The sequence below is a fragment of the Ranitomeya imitator genome, chromosome 7 (genome assembly GCF_032444005.1).
Source record: "Ranitomeya imitator isolate aRanImi1 chromosome 7, aRanImi1.pri, whole genome shotgun sequence".
In the NCBI taxonomy this organism is placed as follows: domain Eukaryota; kingdom Metazoa; phylum Chordata; class Amphibia; order Anura; family Dendrobatidae; genus Ranitomeya; species Ranitomeya imitator.
In genome coordinates, this window is record NC_091288.1 from 146,808,883 (window position 1) to 146,824,493 (window position 15,611).

The 15,611-nt window shown below is 43.4% G+C and overlaps 1 protein-coding gene across 2 annotated transcripts in view; it reads left to right on the plus strand.

Moving 5' to 3' along the window:
• The window catches only part of TMEFF2 (transmembrane protein with EGF like and two follistatin like domains 2), a 1,231,017-nt gene that overhangs the window by 163,039 nt on the left and 1,052,367 nt on the right, over positions 1–15,611 (plus strand). For both annotated transcript variants that reach the window (XM_069733894.1, XM_069733895.1), the window contains exon 4: positions 11,417–11,443. In XM_069733894.1, coding sequence (XP_069589995.1) covers positions 11,417–11,443 — 27 coding nt within the window. The remainder of the gene's footprint in view (positions 1–11,416; positions 11,444–15,611) is intronic.

Here is a 15,611-nt window from a genome sequence, read left to right on the forward strand (position 1 = left end):
GCTCAGATGTCCTCTTGGTCCCAAAATGCCCACCCACTCTGGAGGAGTGAGCCTAAGAGAGAACCTCCGGTCGCAAGTTAGCTGGTACGAAAGTCTTGCCCGGGGGCACAGACTCTAGCGAAACCGGAGCTACAGTTCTCAGGCTCTCAGAAGGGACAATAAGCCGAGGCTCCTCCTCCGCCGATGACACCACAGAGCGGGAGAGAGCGTCAGTACGAATATTCTTCTCCCCGGAGAGGAAACGGAGAGTAAAATGGAACCGGGAGAAGAACAGGGACCATCTAGCCTGGCGAGAATTCAGCCGCTGGGCCGTTTGCAGATACACCAAGTTCTTGTGGTCAGTGAAGACTTGGAAGGGAAAGCGAGCTCCCTCCAAGAGATGTCTCCACTCCGAAAAAGCCAACTTCATGGCCAGCAACTCCCTGTCCCCGATGGAATAATTCCTTTCCGCTGGTGTGAAGGTCTTGGAGAAGAAGAAGCAAGGATGCTTCCGACCTTGAGCATCCTTTTGGAAAAGGACTGCTCCAGAACCAACGGATGAGGCATCCACCTCCAAGATAAATGGCTTATCAACATCAGGGCGATGTAGGATGGGAGCGCTAGCGAAGTGTGACTTGATCGAGAGAAAGGCTTTGGAGACCTCCTCTGACCACAACTTGGGATTTGCTCCCTTCTTGGTGAGGGCAACCAAGGGAGCTACCAAAGTTGAGAAGTGTGGAATGAACTGGCGATAGTAATTAATGAACCCCATAAAGCGCTGCACCGCTTTAAGAGAATGGGGTTCTTGCCAGTCCATTACAGCCTGTAGCTTGGCAGGATCCATAGCCAAACCCTGGGCAGAGATGATATAACCAAGGAAAGGCAAGGACTCCTGCTCAAACACACACTTCTCCAACTTGGCGTAGAGGGAGTTTGCCCGTAAGAGGTCGAAGACTTTGCGAACATCTCTCCGATGGGAGTCAATATCTGGAGAGAAGATGAGAATATCATCCAGATAGACTACGACCGAGGTGGTGCGCATATCCCGGAAGATGTCATTCACAAAGTCTTGGAAAACGGCTGGGGCATTACAGAGCCCGAAGGGCATCACCAGATATTCATAGTGCCCATCCCTGGTGTTAAAAGCCGTCTTCCATTCATCCCCCTCACGGATGCGAATCAGGTTGTAAGCACCCCGCAGATCTAACTTTGTAAATACCCTCGCTCCCCGTAGCCTATCAAACAGCTCAGATATCAGGGGTAGTGGGTACTTGTTCTTATCGGTGATGGCGTTAAGACCCCTGTAGTCTATGCATGGACGTAAGTCTCCAGTCTTCTTCTGTACGAAGAAGAACCCTGCCCCTGCCGGTGACACTGACTTCCTAATGAATCCTCTTGCCAGATTCTCCTGGATGTACTGGGACATTGCCTCCGTCTCTGGGAGAGATAACGGATAGACTCGACCCCGGGGAGGCTCAGCACCAGGCAAGAGGTCAATAGGACAGTCATAGGGGCGGTGAGGCGGAAGGGTCTCCGCAGCTCTTTTGGAGAACACGTCTGCATAGGGCCAATAGTGCTTGGGGAGAGAGGAAAGATCTGCGGGTACCTGTGTAGTAGCAACCTGAACGCACACTCCCTCAGACATCTATCCTCGCAAGATTTACTCCAACCCAAAATTCTCCCAGAGGACCACTCAATATGAGGAGAATGGTAGCGAAGCCATGGTATCCCCAACAGGACCTCATCAATTCCCTCAGGAATGACTAATAGGGAGATTATCTCCTGATGTGATGGAGACACAGATAGCGGGAAAGGAATGGTTTGGTGGGTAATCTGTGAAGGTAGTGTTGACCCATTTACCACTCGAACGGTTACCGGCTTGGCGAGCATCACCAAGGGTATTGCGTGACGCTGGGCAAAAGCGGAAGACATAAAGTTACCCTCTGCCCCAGAATCCACGCATAGCTCGACCATAAGAGTGGATGGGCCTATGGTAATTGTCCCCTTGAAGGACAACTTTGAGGCAAACGTCGCCGTGTCTAGTGTACCTCCTCCAACTGCCACTAGACGCTGACGTTTCCCCGACCGCTGAGGACCCTTGGAGGCAAGGTGTCCTGACTGCTGGCAAACATGACGGACCTTATGTGCACGGGCAGACTGTGACTTGGATCCCGCTCGTGTCACCTCTAAGGCCTCATGTGACTCGGATGCCTGGACTGGAGATTCCAAAGGTTTGGCGAAGGTGGGAGCCAGCCGAAACCTCTGCCTACACTGGGCTCGCTCCAACCTCCGCTCATTAAAACGGAGGTCAATACGAGTAGATACGGCTATGAGCTCCTCCAGTGTGGCGGGAATCTCCCTAGTGGCCAAAGCGTCCTTCACATGGTCAGCCAGCCCCCTCCAAAATACGGGAATGAGGGTTTTATCTGGCCATTCCAACTCAGACGCTAATGTCCGGAAGTGAACAGCAAAATGGCTGACCATGGTTGAACCCTGAGTCAAAGCCAGCAGTTGGAGCGCTGTATCATGGGTGACTTGAGGTCCTAAAAAGACCTGTTTCAGAGTGTCCAGAAACCTAGGAACACTCCGCACCACATGATCGTTGCGCTCCCACAGCGGCGTAGCCCACTCCAACGCTCTGTCCGACAGGAGAGAGATTATGAATCCCACCTTTGCCCGCTCAGTAGGGAAACGTGCAGCCAGAAGCTCGAGGTGTATACCACATTGGCTCACGAAACCCCTACAGGACTTACTGTCCCCAGAGTATCTCTCAGGCAAAGGAAGGTGAGATAGGGTCGGAAAAGAGGTGGCAGTGGGTAAAGCTGCTGCAGCCACGCTAGGAGCCTGAACAGCTATTGCGGTAACATCCACCGCCGAGGTTGCACGCTCAAGAGACGCCAACCGGCCCTCCAGCAGCTGGATGTACCCCTGCAATCGCTGTTCATCCGCCATTACTTAGCCAGATCCTGGCGCTAGTATACTGTTAGGGTTGGCGGAACGCACCAAATATATTGTTTATTAAAAGGAATTGGTGCGTTCGCAACCCGGGATCCACCGTGCAGGAAAGTACCTGCTGCTAAATAATGGCAGCTTTTTATGGCGGTATATACTAACTCTGTTAGCTTCACAGAGTAACCGCGAGAGGTGAGCTCTGTGCCCTGTTAGACTTTCACAGAGGCACAGGCCAACTACCCAGATGTGAGCAGTGAGTGGTAATGCATGCATACACAATCTCCTCGCCGGAGGAGCCAGCATTCTAGGGGCTTATTTCAGCCGGGTCCCTGAACACATTTATACACAATCTCCTCGCCGGAGGTGCCAGCATTCTAGGGGCTTATTTCAGCCGGGTCCCTGAACACATACAAACACATGACCATATTGGCGCAAAGCATATAGCAAAAGATGATACTAGCGCATGGCCGTGCGGTCATGCGCAGTTTATATAGTTGCAGCACAGGAAGCTGCTACTGAAGTTTTTGCCCTTTCAGGACCTTCCAGAAGGACCAATGGAAAGTGCTGCAGTACCTGAGCATGTTTTGCCCTTTCAGGACCTTCCAGAAGGACCAATGGAATATACTGCAGCACCTGAGCATGTGACTGAACATGTGGCCCTCGACCTCCAATGGGAGACCCTGCCCTGGGCATGCTCAGTGTGAGTAAACAAGGACTTAGTCCCAGAGAGGCTCGCTCGCCGCAGATCAGTGCAGGGTACCATAGGAAAGCCAGAAAAGGCAGTAGTGACCCTATGCACCGAATCAGCCCCAGCGAGACGCTGGGAGCGACGTCTCCGCTGAGCAAAGCCCACTGCGGCCGATACCGAATGGGAGACCGCAGCAGACACGGATCGAGATTCCCCCTGTGCAGCAGAGGAAACTCGACTCCTAACACTAAACATATGTGAAAAGGAAAAGTAGCAGCCATTATTATCTACAGTATCATTACACATAGGAATAGAACAATCTAAATCAGAGTGTGGTGTAATACTGCCTCATTCTAAATGCTGAAAATAGAAGTCTTAGTCCATAAATATTAATACACAGATTCAAGTGATATGGATGTTTAGGATCTGCAATGTCTATGTGACTGTGAATCAGGGTTGTCAACTTAAACTATGGAGCCACAATATTTTTTACTGACATATTGGAGAACCATAGTAAACCACTATCATTATAAGCGATGTCTACATCCCAAAATTCTGATATGAAGACATCAGCTGCATTCACTGTACACTGAAAAATGAGGTTAATTACAGTCATAATAATGTGCATTTCTGCAGCATCAAAAATATCACAAACGCCTTACATTTTTTTATGGACAGGGCAAAAAAGTGCCTTATTTTTAAGGTCTGTCCAGTAATTTCTGGACGGTTGGAAGCCCTGCTGTGAATTGATTGGTCAGTGATATACTGAGGCATAGTATCTTAAAAATGCCAATTTTATTTCATTTTTGATGAACTACAGAAAAGAGGGTAGTTTACGTCACCTCACTGCTAGTTTTTGTACTGATGAATATTCCTCAGCCCAAGGCTTGTCTTTTGTAGAAACTTGCTTCCTGGTTTGCGACACAAGCCATAAGCAACATAATTGTTTGCATTTCATTTGCATTTTTTGTTTGTAAAGGCAGAGTTTTCTTGTGTTAAAGAAAAAAAAATCTCAGGATTCCTGAAATGTAAAAGTAACTCTCCCTCACAAAGTATGTGAAAAAAATATAAGGTGAGAGCTAGTAAAACTTTAACGTTACAACCATGCGCACCACCCAAATATAGCTGCCTTATGTAGGTCGTTTAATTTGTGATGTGAATTTGCCTAGCTTTTTTGTCTCGTTCTTTTTTTGGTAAAGGTGTGCATTCTTTTTTTTAAAAGAAGGATCTTTCACAAATTTTTTTGCATTGAACTAAACACGGGATGTAATAGTGTCTACAGAGAGGAATGCAAATTGTCTCTTCAGAGAGGAAGAGGACTAGAACTCTAGTGCCACCTATTGGAAGTAGCAATCCGAACAGTCAATGTCGACCCTTTATCGAGCCTTGTCACATGACTTAGGATAATAGCCAAACCAGAATCTCAGTTTGCAGACACTGTGTTTCGGGGTACTGCCCCTTGTCAGTGCAAAGTGGAGATCTGGTTTGGCTGAGTGAGAGGCGTCTGACCGGGATCCAAGAAGTATCATTTCTCCTTGCGGTGAGTGACATGTTAAGCAATGCTCCTCTGGGAAATATGCTGGTTTGATTTTTATCCTAAGTCATGTGACAAGGCTCGTTAAAGGGTCGACATTGACTGTTAGGATTGCTACTTCCAATAGGTGGCACTAGAGTTCTAGTCCTCTTCATCTCTGAAGAGACAATTTGCATATTTCCCAGAGAAGCATTGCGGCTTTTAGTCTCCTCATCTCGACATGCTTAACATGTCACTCTCCGCAAGGAGAAACGATACTTCTTGGATTACAGAGATGAATAAAATTTTCATTTTGCCTCTCTGTTGTGAAGATGTTAGCAATCCATGTATTTGGTGCCTAATGAGTTAACAATAGTTGGCCATGAAATAGAAGAAAGGTGGCACCCACCTTCCCATTAAAAGTTCCTTTATGGGGTCACATTAAAACATGGATGCAGTCTATGGAATACATGTCGGTCAACAACTGTTTGGCGCCTCCTGCGCTTCAACTGGTCGTTTCACGAAACAGTCATTGTCCAACATGTATTCCACAGACTCTTCTGCATCCATGTTTTAACCCCTTTACCCCCAAGGGTGGTTTGCACGTTAATGACCAGGCCAATTTTTACAATTCTGACCACTGTCCCTTTATGAGGTTATAACTCCGAAACGCTTCAACGGATCCTGGTGATTCTGACATTGTTTTCTCGTGACATATTGTACTTCATGATAGTGGTAAAATTTCTTTGATAGTACCTGCGTTTATTTGTGAAAAAAACGGAAATTTGGCGAAAATTTTGAAAATTTCGCAATTTTCAAACTTTGAATTTTTATGCAATTAAATCACAGAGATATGTCACACAAAATACTTAATAAGTAACATTTCCCACATGTCTCCTTTACATCAGCATAATTTTGGAACCAATTTTTTTTTTGTTAGGGAGTTATAAGGGTTAAAAGTTGACCAGCAATTTCTCATTTTTACAACACCATTTTTTTTTAGGGACCACGTCTCATTTGAAGTCATTTTGAGGGGTCTATATGATAGAAAATGCCCAAGTGTGACACCATTCTAAAAACTGCACCCCTCATGGTGCTCAAAACCACATTCAAGAAGTTTATTAACCCTTCAGGTGTTTAATAGGAATTTTTGGAATGTTTAAATAAAAATGAACATTTAACTTTTTTACACAAAAAATTTACTTCAGCTCCAATTTGTTTTATTTTACCAAGGGTAACAGGAGAAATTGGACCCAAAAAGTTGTTGTCCAATTTGTCCTGAGTACGCTGATACCCCATATGTGGCAGTAAACCACTGTTTGGGCGCATGGGAGAGCTCGGAAGGGAAGGAGCGCTATTTGACTTTTCAATGCAAAATTGACAGGAATTGAGATGGGACGCCATGTTGCGTTTGGAGAGCCACTGATGTGCCTAAACATTGAAACCCCCCACAAGTGACACCATTTTGGAAAGTAGACCCCCTAAGGAACTTATCTGGATGTGTGGTGAGCACTTTGACCCACCAAGTGCTTCACAGAAGTTTATAATGCAGAACCGTAAAAATAAAAAATCATATTTTTTCACAAAAATTATATTTTTGCCCCCAATTTTTTATTTTTCCAAGGGTAAGAGAAGAAATTGGACCTCAAAAGTTGTTGTCCAATTTGTCCTGAGTACGCTGATACCCCATATGTGGCAGTAAACCACTGTTTGGGCGCATGGGAGAGCTCGGAAGGGAAGGAGCGCAGTTTGACTTTTCAATGCAAAATTGACAGAAATTGAGATGGGACGCCATGTTGCGTTTGGAGAGCCACTGATGTGCCTAAACATTGAAACCCCCCACAAGTGACACCATTTTGGAAAGTAGACCCCCTAAGGAACTTATCTAGAGGTGTGGTGAGCACTTTGACCCACCAAGTGCTTCACAGAAGTTTATAATGCAGAGCCATAAAAATAAAACAAAATTTTTTTCCCACAAAAGTTATTTTTTAGCCCCCAGTTTTGTATTTTCCCTAGGGTAACAGGAGAAATTGGACCCCAAAAGTTGTTGTCCAATTTGTCCTGAGTACGCTGATACCCCATATGTGGGGGGGAACCACCGTTTGGGCGCATGGGAGGGTTCGGAAGGGAAGGAGCGCCATTTGGAATGCAGACTTAGATGGAATGGTCTGCAGGCGTCACATTGCGTTTGCAGAGCCCCTAATGTACCTAAACAGTAGAAACCCCCCACAAGTGACACCATTTTGGAAAGTAGACCCCCTAAGGAACTCATCTTGATGTGTTGTGAGAGCTTTGAACCCCCAAGTATTTCACTACAGTTTATAACGCAGAGCCATGCAAATAAAAAATATTTTTTTTTCCACAAAAATTATATTTTAGCCCCCAGTTTTGTATTTTTCCAAGGTTAGCAGGAGAAATTGGACCCTAAATGTTGTTGTCCAATTTGTCCTGAGTACGCTGATACCCGATATGTGGGGGGGAACCACCGTTTGGGCGCATGGGAGGGCTCGGAAGGGAAGGAGCATCATTTGGAATGCAGACTTAGATGGATTGGTCTGCAGGCGTCACATTGCGTTTGCAGAGCCCCTAATGTACCTAAACAGTAGAAACCCCCCACAAGTGACCCCATATTGGAAACTAGACCCCTCAATGAACTTATCTAGATGTGTTGTGAGAACTTTGAACCCCCAAGTGTTTCACTACAGTTTATAACGCAGAGCCGTGAAAATAAAAAAATCTTTTTGTTTTCCCACAAAAATTATATTTTAGCCCCCAGTTTTGTATTTTCCCAAGGGTAACAGGAGAAATTGGTCCACAAAAGTTGTTGTCCAATTTGTCCTGAGTACGCTGATACCCCATATGTTGGGGTAAACCCCTGTTTGGGCACACAGGAGAGCTCGGAAGGGAAGGAGCACTGTTTTACTTTTTCAACGCAGAATTGGCTGGAATTGAGATCGGACGCCATGTCGTGTTTGGAGAGCCCCTGATGTGCCGAAACAGTGGAAACCCCCCAATTATAACTGAAACCCTAATCTAAACACACCCCTAACCCTAATTCCAACGGTAACCCTAACCACACCTCTAACCCTGACACACCCCTAACCCTAATCCCAACCCTATTCCCAACTGTAAATGTAATCTAAACCCTAACCCTAACTTTAGCCCCAACCCTAACTGTAGCCCCAACCCTAACCCTAACCCTAGCCCTAACCCTAGCCCTAACCCTAGCCCTAACCCTAACCCTAGCCCTAACCCTAGCCCTAACCCTAGCCCTAACCCTAGCCCTAACCCTAGCCCTAACCCTAGCCCTAACCCTAGCCCTAACCCTAACCCTAGCCCTAGCCCTAACCCTAGCCCTAACCCTAGCCCTAACCCTAGCCCTAGCCCTAACCCTAGCCCTAACCCTAGCCCTAGCCCTAACCCTAGCCCTAATGGGAAAATGGAAATAAATACATTTTTTTTTATTTTTCCCTAACTAAGGGGGTGATGAAGGGGGGTTTGATTTACTTTTATAGCGAGTTTTTTAGCGGATTTTTATGATTGGCAGCCGTCACACACTGAAAGACCCTTTTTATTGCAAAAAATATTTTTTGCAATACCACATTTTGAGAGCTATAATTTTTCCATATTTTGGTCCACAGAGTCATGTGAGGTCTTGTTTTTTGCGGGACGAGTTGATGTTTTTATTGAAAACATTTTTGGGCACGTGACATTTTTTTATCGCTTTTTATTCCGATTTTTGTGAGGAAGAATGACCAAAAGCCAGCTATTCATGAATTTCTATTGGGGGAGGCGTTTATACCGTTCCACGTTTGGTAAAATTGATAAATCAGTTTTATTCTTCGGGTCAGTACGATTACAGCGATACCTCATTTATATCATTTTTTTATGGTTTGGCGCTTTTATACGATAAAAACTATTTTACAGAAAAAATAATTATTTTTGCATCGCTTTATTCTCAGGACTATAACTTTTTTATTTTTTTGCTGATGATGCTGTATGGCGGCTCTTTTTTTGCGGGACAATATGACGCTTTCAGCGGTACCATGGTTATTTATATCTGTCCTTTTGATCGCGTGTTATTCCACTTTTTGTTCGGTGGTATGATAATAAAGCGTTGTTTTTTGCCTCGTTTTTTTTTTTTTTTCTTACGGTGTTTACTGAAGGGGTTAACTAGTGGGACAGTTTTATAGGTCGGGTCGTTACGGACGCGGCGATACTAAATATGTGTACTTTTATTGTTTGTTTTTTTTTATTTAGATGAAGAAATGTATTTATGGGAATAATATTTTTTTTTTTTTTCATTATTTTGGAATATTTTTTTTTATTTTTTGTACACATTTGGAAAATTTTTTTTTTACTTTTTTACTTTGTCCCAGGGGGGGACATCACAGATCAGTGATCTGACAGTTTGCACAGCACTCTGTCAGATCACTGATCTGACTTGCAGCGCTGCAGCCTTCACAGTGCCTGCTCTGAGCAGGCTCTGTGAAGCCACCTCCCTCCCTGCAGGACCCGGATCCGCGGCCATCTTGGATCCGGGGCTCGAGCAGGGAGGGAGGTGAGGAGACCCTCGCAGCAACGCGATCACATCGCGTTGCTGCGGGGGGCTCAGGGAAGCCCGCAGGGAGCCCCCTCCCTGCGCGTTGCTTCCCTGTACCGCCGGCACATCGCGATCATCTTTGATCGCGGTGTGCCAGGGGTTAATGTGCCGGGGGCGGTCCGTGACCGCTCCTGGCACATAGTGCCGGATGTCAGCTGCGATAAGCAGCTGACACCCGGCCGCGATCGGCCGCGCTCCCCCCGTGAGCGCGGCCGATCGGCTATGACGTACTATCCCGTCCAGGGTCAGATAAGCCCAGGGCACCTCGACGGGATAGTACGTCTAAGGTCACAGAGGGGTTAATGTGACACAATAAAATTTTAATGTGATGGTGCCACATTTATTCTATTTCATGGACTTTTTTTACTTGTTTTTTCCCCTGGTGGGCATCCGAGATCCCAGGGGCTCATTAGACTTGGCTATCCCTTGATATCTTATTACGCTGGCAATAGGTGTAACAGTAGCTCCGGCCTATTATCCTGTGCATAGCTTTACTTGGCAACTACTGAGTTAACTGTAGTTAAGTCCAAGTGGGTTTTATCAGATAGCATCACATACTGTGCGAAGAAGTGCACCCCCCACACCCACTAAAGTTAACTCATTAGGTGACAAGTATTTTGATCACTACTGTATTTCCGCAATAGAGAGGTGAGATGAAAAAAAATTTCCACCCTGCAACGCTATTAAATCATGTGTCTAGTTCAACATGTAAAGTTTGTTACAAGTTTTGTCATAAATTAACTATTGTTTAAATCTAGTTTTTCTGTTTCATGAGATAAAAAACAATAGGGATCTACATTTAGTAATCTTGCAAATTTCACAATACTGGTACTACTTTCATAATATGTGTAATTTCAATAAAAGTTTTTAGCAGTTTCCTTGTCGTCAGAGGCAGGATTGCAATGACGGGTAACTCCTCTGTAAACAGCTGATATATACAAATGTCACAGTTCCAATACAAATGTCAATGCCAAATACAGTGTAACAGTCTTTTCATTTCTTCTAACGTTCATTTGGATTTTTTGGAACAACAGAAAATTAGAGTCTAAAATATTCATGTGACCAGTGTGAAAATTGCAAGATTTCGAATGTTGATTTTTAATACAGATTGTGATATGCTCAAAAATAAAATAAAAAATACAGTTACAGTAACACAAAATCCCTATTAAACAATTGTTCACCTTCTTATATCACATTCCCTTTAAATCTGCGAGCACATAATTCAAAAGGCAAAGATCGGGACACAATGAGATATGATTCTTTGCCCCTTAATACCCCAGATAACTACAGGTGTAATAGTTATATAATAGATAACAAGTAAAATGATTGTTATGCAAGAATAATACAAGATATTACACAAATTCTGTGATCTTAGAAGTTATGTATTAACCTATTCCGGCTATTGTTTGTCTACGTTCATGGCTGGTTGTTTAATCATTGTCTCATAGCATGTCTCAGTGAGCAAGAAGATTATATTCAATGGCAAAAATGAACATGATTCCTTTTATTAAGGGCTCTTTTCTCTGACAGTACCTGCATAACACAACTTTAACCTTGAACATATTGTTCTGGACAAAAAAGCAAAATAAAACTCAGCTAAATAGATTCAATTTTTCTGACAATTATATCATTGTCTTAATATGAATGTAATCATTTATCTGAAAATGTCTTCTTTTTTCAGAGGGAGGTTCAGGCTCTGGTGATGGAGGTAAGCGATCATGCTTTTAATTTCATATTATGGCACCGTCGCACATGTTATGCATTTGCAATGATTGCATTCTTAGTTCTGTTATATGAAGACTTTAGCAATGTGAACCCATTTTGACTATTATGTATGGAGCCACATTTGTATTACGTTTATGGCCTTTATATGACTTGTAGCATGCATTTTTATCAGTTTTTCTCTTTGTATTAAAACCATTTTCTATTTATATTTACTGTCATTTTCTTACTCCAGCTTCTCCCTCCACTCCTTCCAGTAGGCTTTTATAAGCCAGATAGGTCGACTAATGATAGTCGAGTGTGCTCAGCTCAGCTCGATACTTGATCGAGCATTGGGGCGCTCGAACAAGTAGCAAACAGTCCCGAGTGTCGCATGAGTTTTTCCATCCTCCAGAAAAATTCTTGAGTTTGTCGTTCACTTCCATTACACTCGCTACTCGAGTCGAGCATGTCGGGGTGTTGACGTGCTCGATCTGAGTACTGAGCACTCGAGCATTTCATTGTTCGATCAACACTAATGTTGACAGATTTAAAGAAGTTGTTTCAGAATAAGATATCGATTGCCTATCCGCAGTATAGGTTATCAAGATTAGATTGGTGGCAGTTAGTGATGAGTGAGTATACTCGTTGCTCGGATTTTCCCGAGCACACTCAGTTGGTCTCCGAGTATTTGTGAGTGCTCAGAGATTTCGATTTTGTCGCCGCAGCTGCATGATTTGCGGCTGCTAGACAGGCTGAATACATGTGGGAATTCGCTAGTACCAGGCAACCGTCACATGTACTCAGGCTGGCTAGCATCCATAAACCATGCAGCTGCGGCAAGGAAAACTAAATCTCCGAGCACTAGCAAATACTCGGAGACCACCTGTACATTCTCAGGAAAACCTGAGCAAAGAGTATACTCGCTCATCACTCGTGGCAGTCCAATATCTTGCACCCACACGGATCAGTTGAAATCTTCTCCAGCAGCAGCTAGACCTAAGGAATGTCTAGTGCAGAACACAGCAGCCCAGCACATTGCTTAGTGGCTTCTGATCAGTACGACTCTTCTTTCCCATCACGTGAATGTGATGATTAAGCTTGGCAGCAGCTGCTAAACAATTTTAATGGCAATGTTTCATTCCGAACGCTTTGAGCAGTTTTTAGCTCTTTGATGGTGATTCTAGACATCAGACCGCCATTGATTTCATATTAAAGGCCTATCCCATGGATATTCTATTCTGTATGTGAGCGAGTGATCACTGCAGGAGACTGATAAGTGGAGAAAGAAGCATATATAGCTGATATATTTCAACATTTCTTGACTTATCATTGACTTATGATGAAAATTTGCACTTACTATTTAAGGATTTCTAAGAGATGTAGGTGGCATCTGCTGTATCTAAATATGACTCTGGTTTCATATAGAGAATAGCAAATGTTTTTTTTTCCTCTGGAATCCTGTATAAAATCAAATTAAAAAAATGACAACATTCTGTATCGAATGATGAAGGTATTGAATGTACCCAATCTTTCTGTCTGATTTGGCTTTTTTTTTTGCCATACTTTGCAACAGCAATGTCATCAGCACATGATGTTCAACTATAGATAGAATACTTTGGAAAAATGATTAAGTTTATGTGGCAGAAGTTTGAATTAAAAAAAAATTTAACCCAACCCCACCCCCCAAAAAGAAACACACAAACACAAATGTGGAGTTTATTCTGTAGAGCAGATATTAAAATTCTGTGCCTGATGTAATGTAGCTAAATTGAACTTAATCACTAAAATACTGGCTAATAACTTTTCTCACGTTTTGTAAAGTGATCTTATATTTGCTGCTGCACCATAAAGAGTCAATCACTGCGTAGTAAATATCTTTTGCTGATCACTGTAAATCTAATCCGATCGTGTCCTTTCCAAACTCTAATGACCCAGTGAAAGTCTCTTTCCTATATCAGACTCTGCTGCTGAAGACCAGACGTGGGTCGGCAGCAGTTCTAGATGTCGGTATCATGTAAGCAAAACGAGCTTTAAGTGGTTAGACACTGATAGCCATTCTCACTCCTTGTCTGCTGGGCTCAGTATTATTTTTAGTTTTTAGTCATGCACAGGAAGAACAGAATTAAGTGATTTGTAGGCTTCTCCTTCTTAATTTGCAATGCAGTAAGAATCGTGTAAATCAACCCTTCTGGGATTTTAATTATGTATGCAATTCTTGTGATTGCTTACATAAACTTGGGAAGAACTCTTACGTAAACTGTTTTTAAATGCATCTTTTTGTTGCTTTGAAAAGTGGTAGCAATATTTTATACAGGCTATGCGGAAACAAGGGGAGGAATGTTGCTGAGATTAATCTCTTGACCCCGGCTTAGAGTTTACAAATCTTAAACTGCAGTTTTAATGGAATAGTATTTAGATGAGGAGGCAGTGTACAGAGCGGGCACAGCGTTATTTGTATTAATAAGATTGACATTTGTGTCAAATGAAGCTTGATCCAGAGCCGCGTCTCAACTCATCAAAGGTTTATGTTCAAATGACTCTAGGCCTCTAGATAATACTTTGAAGGAGGAGAAGAAGTCCTACGGTAGCAAACAAACTTATGTAGTAGCTATTGATATAGAAAATGGGAAATAACCTTATTATGAATATCTTCACCCATTCCATAAATTATAATTTGGAAATATCCATTCAGTGCTCATCAGAATTGACGATTATCACTGTCTGACCGTTCTAATCAGAAAGCCATTAAAATCAATGGTACATGACTTACAAGGTTACTTTAGGGGATTCTAGCCAGAACTGCATGAGTAGATCACACTCCTTACCAGCTCCACTGCACCTGTCCTCATTGTCTCAAAGCTGCAACATCAACATTCATAGTAACATAGTAACATAGTAACATAGTTAGTAAGGCCGAAAAAAGACATTTGTCCATCTAGTTCAGCCTATATTCCATCATAATAAATCCCCAGATCTACGTCCTTCTACAGAACCTAATTGTATGATACAATATTGTTCTGCTCCAGGAAGACATCCAGGCCTCTCTTGAACCCCTCGACTGAGTTCGCCATCACCACCTCCTCAGGCAAGCAATTCCAGATTCTCACTGCCCTAACAGTAAAGAATCCTCTTCTATGTTGGTGGAAAAACCTTCTCTCCTCCAGACGCAAAGAATGCCCCCTTGTGCCCGACACCTTCCTTGGTATCAACAGATCCTCAGCGAGATATTTGTATTGTCCCCTTATATACTTATACATGGTTATTAGATCGCCCCTCAGTCGTCTTTTTTCTAGACTAAATAATCCTAATTTCGCTAATCTATCTGGGTATTGTAGTTCTCCCATCCCCTTTATTAATTTTGTTGCCCTCCTTTGTACTCTCTCTAGTTCCATTATATCCTTCCTGAGCACCGGTGCCCAAAACTGGACACAGTACTCCATGTGCGGTCTAACTAGGGATTTGTACAGAGGCAGTATAATGCTCTCATCATGTGTATCCAGACCTCTTTTAATGCACCCCATGATCCTGTTTGCCTTGGCAGCTGCTGCCTGGCACTGGCTGTTCCAGGTAAGTTTATCATTAACTAGGATCCCCAAGTCCTTCTCCCTGTCAGATTTACCCAGTGGTTTCCCGTTCAGTGTGTAATGGTGATATTGATTCCTTCTCCCCATGTGTATAACCTTACATTTATCATTGTTAAACCTCATCTGCCACCTTTCAGCCCAAGTTTCCAACTTATCCAGATCCATCTGTAGCAGAATACTATCTTCTCTTGTATTAACTGCTTTACATAGTTTTGTATCATCTGCAAATATCGATATTTTACTGAGTAAACCTTCTACCAGATCATTAATGAATATGTTGAAGAGAACAGGTCCCAATACCGACCCCTGCGGTACCCCACTGGTCACAGCGACCCAGTTAGAGACTATACCATTTATAACCACCCTCTGCTTTCTATCACTAAGCCAGTTACTAACCCATTTACACACATTTTCCCCCAGACCAAGCATTCTCATTTTGTGTACCAACCTCTTGTGCGGCACGGTATCAAACGCTTTGGAAAAATCGAGATATACCACGTCCAATGACTCACCGTGGTCCAGCCTATAGCTTACCTCTTCATAAAAACTGATTAGATTGGTTTGACAGGAGCGATTTCTCATAAACCC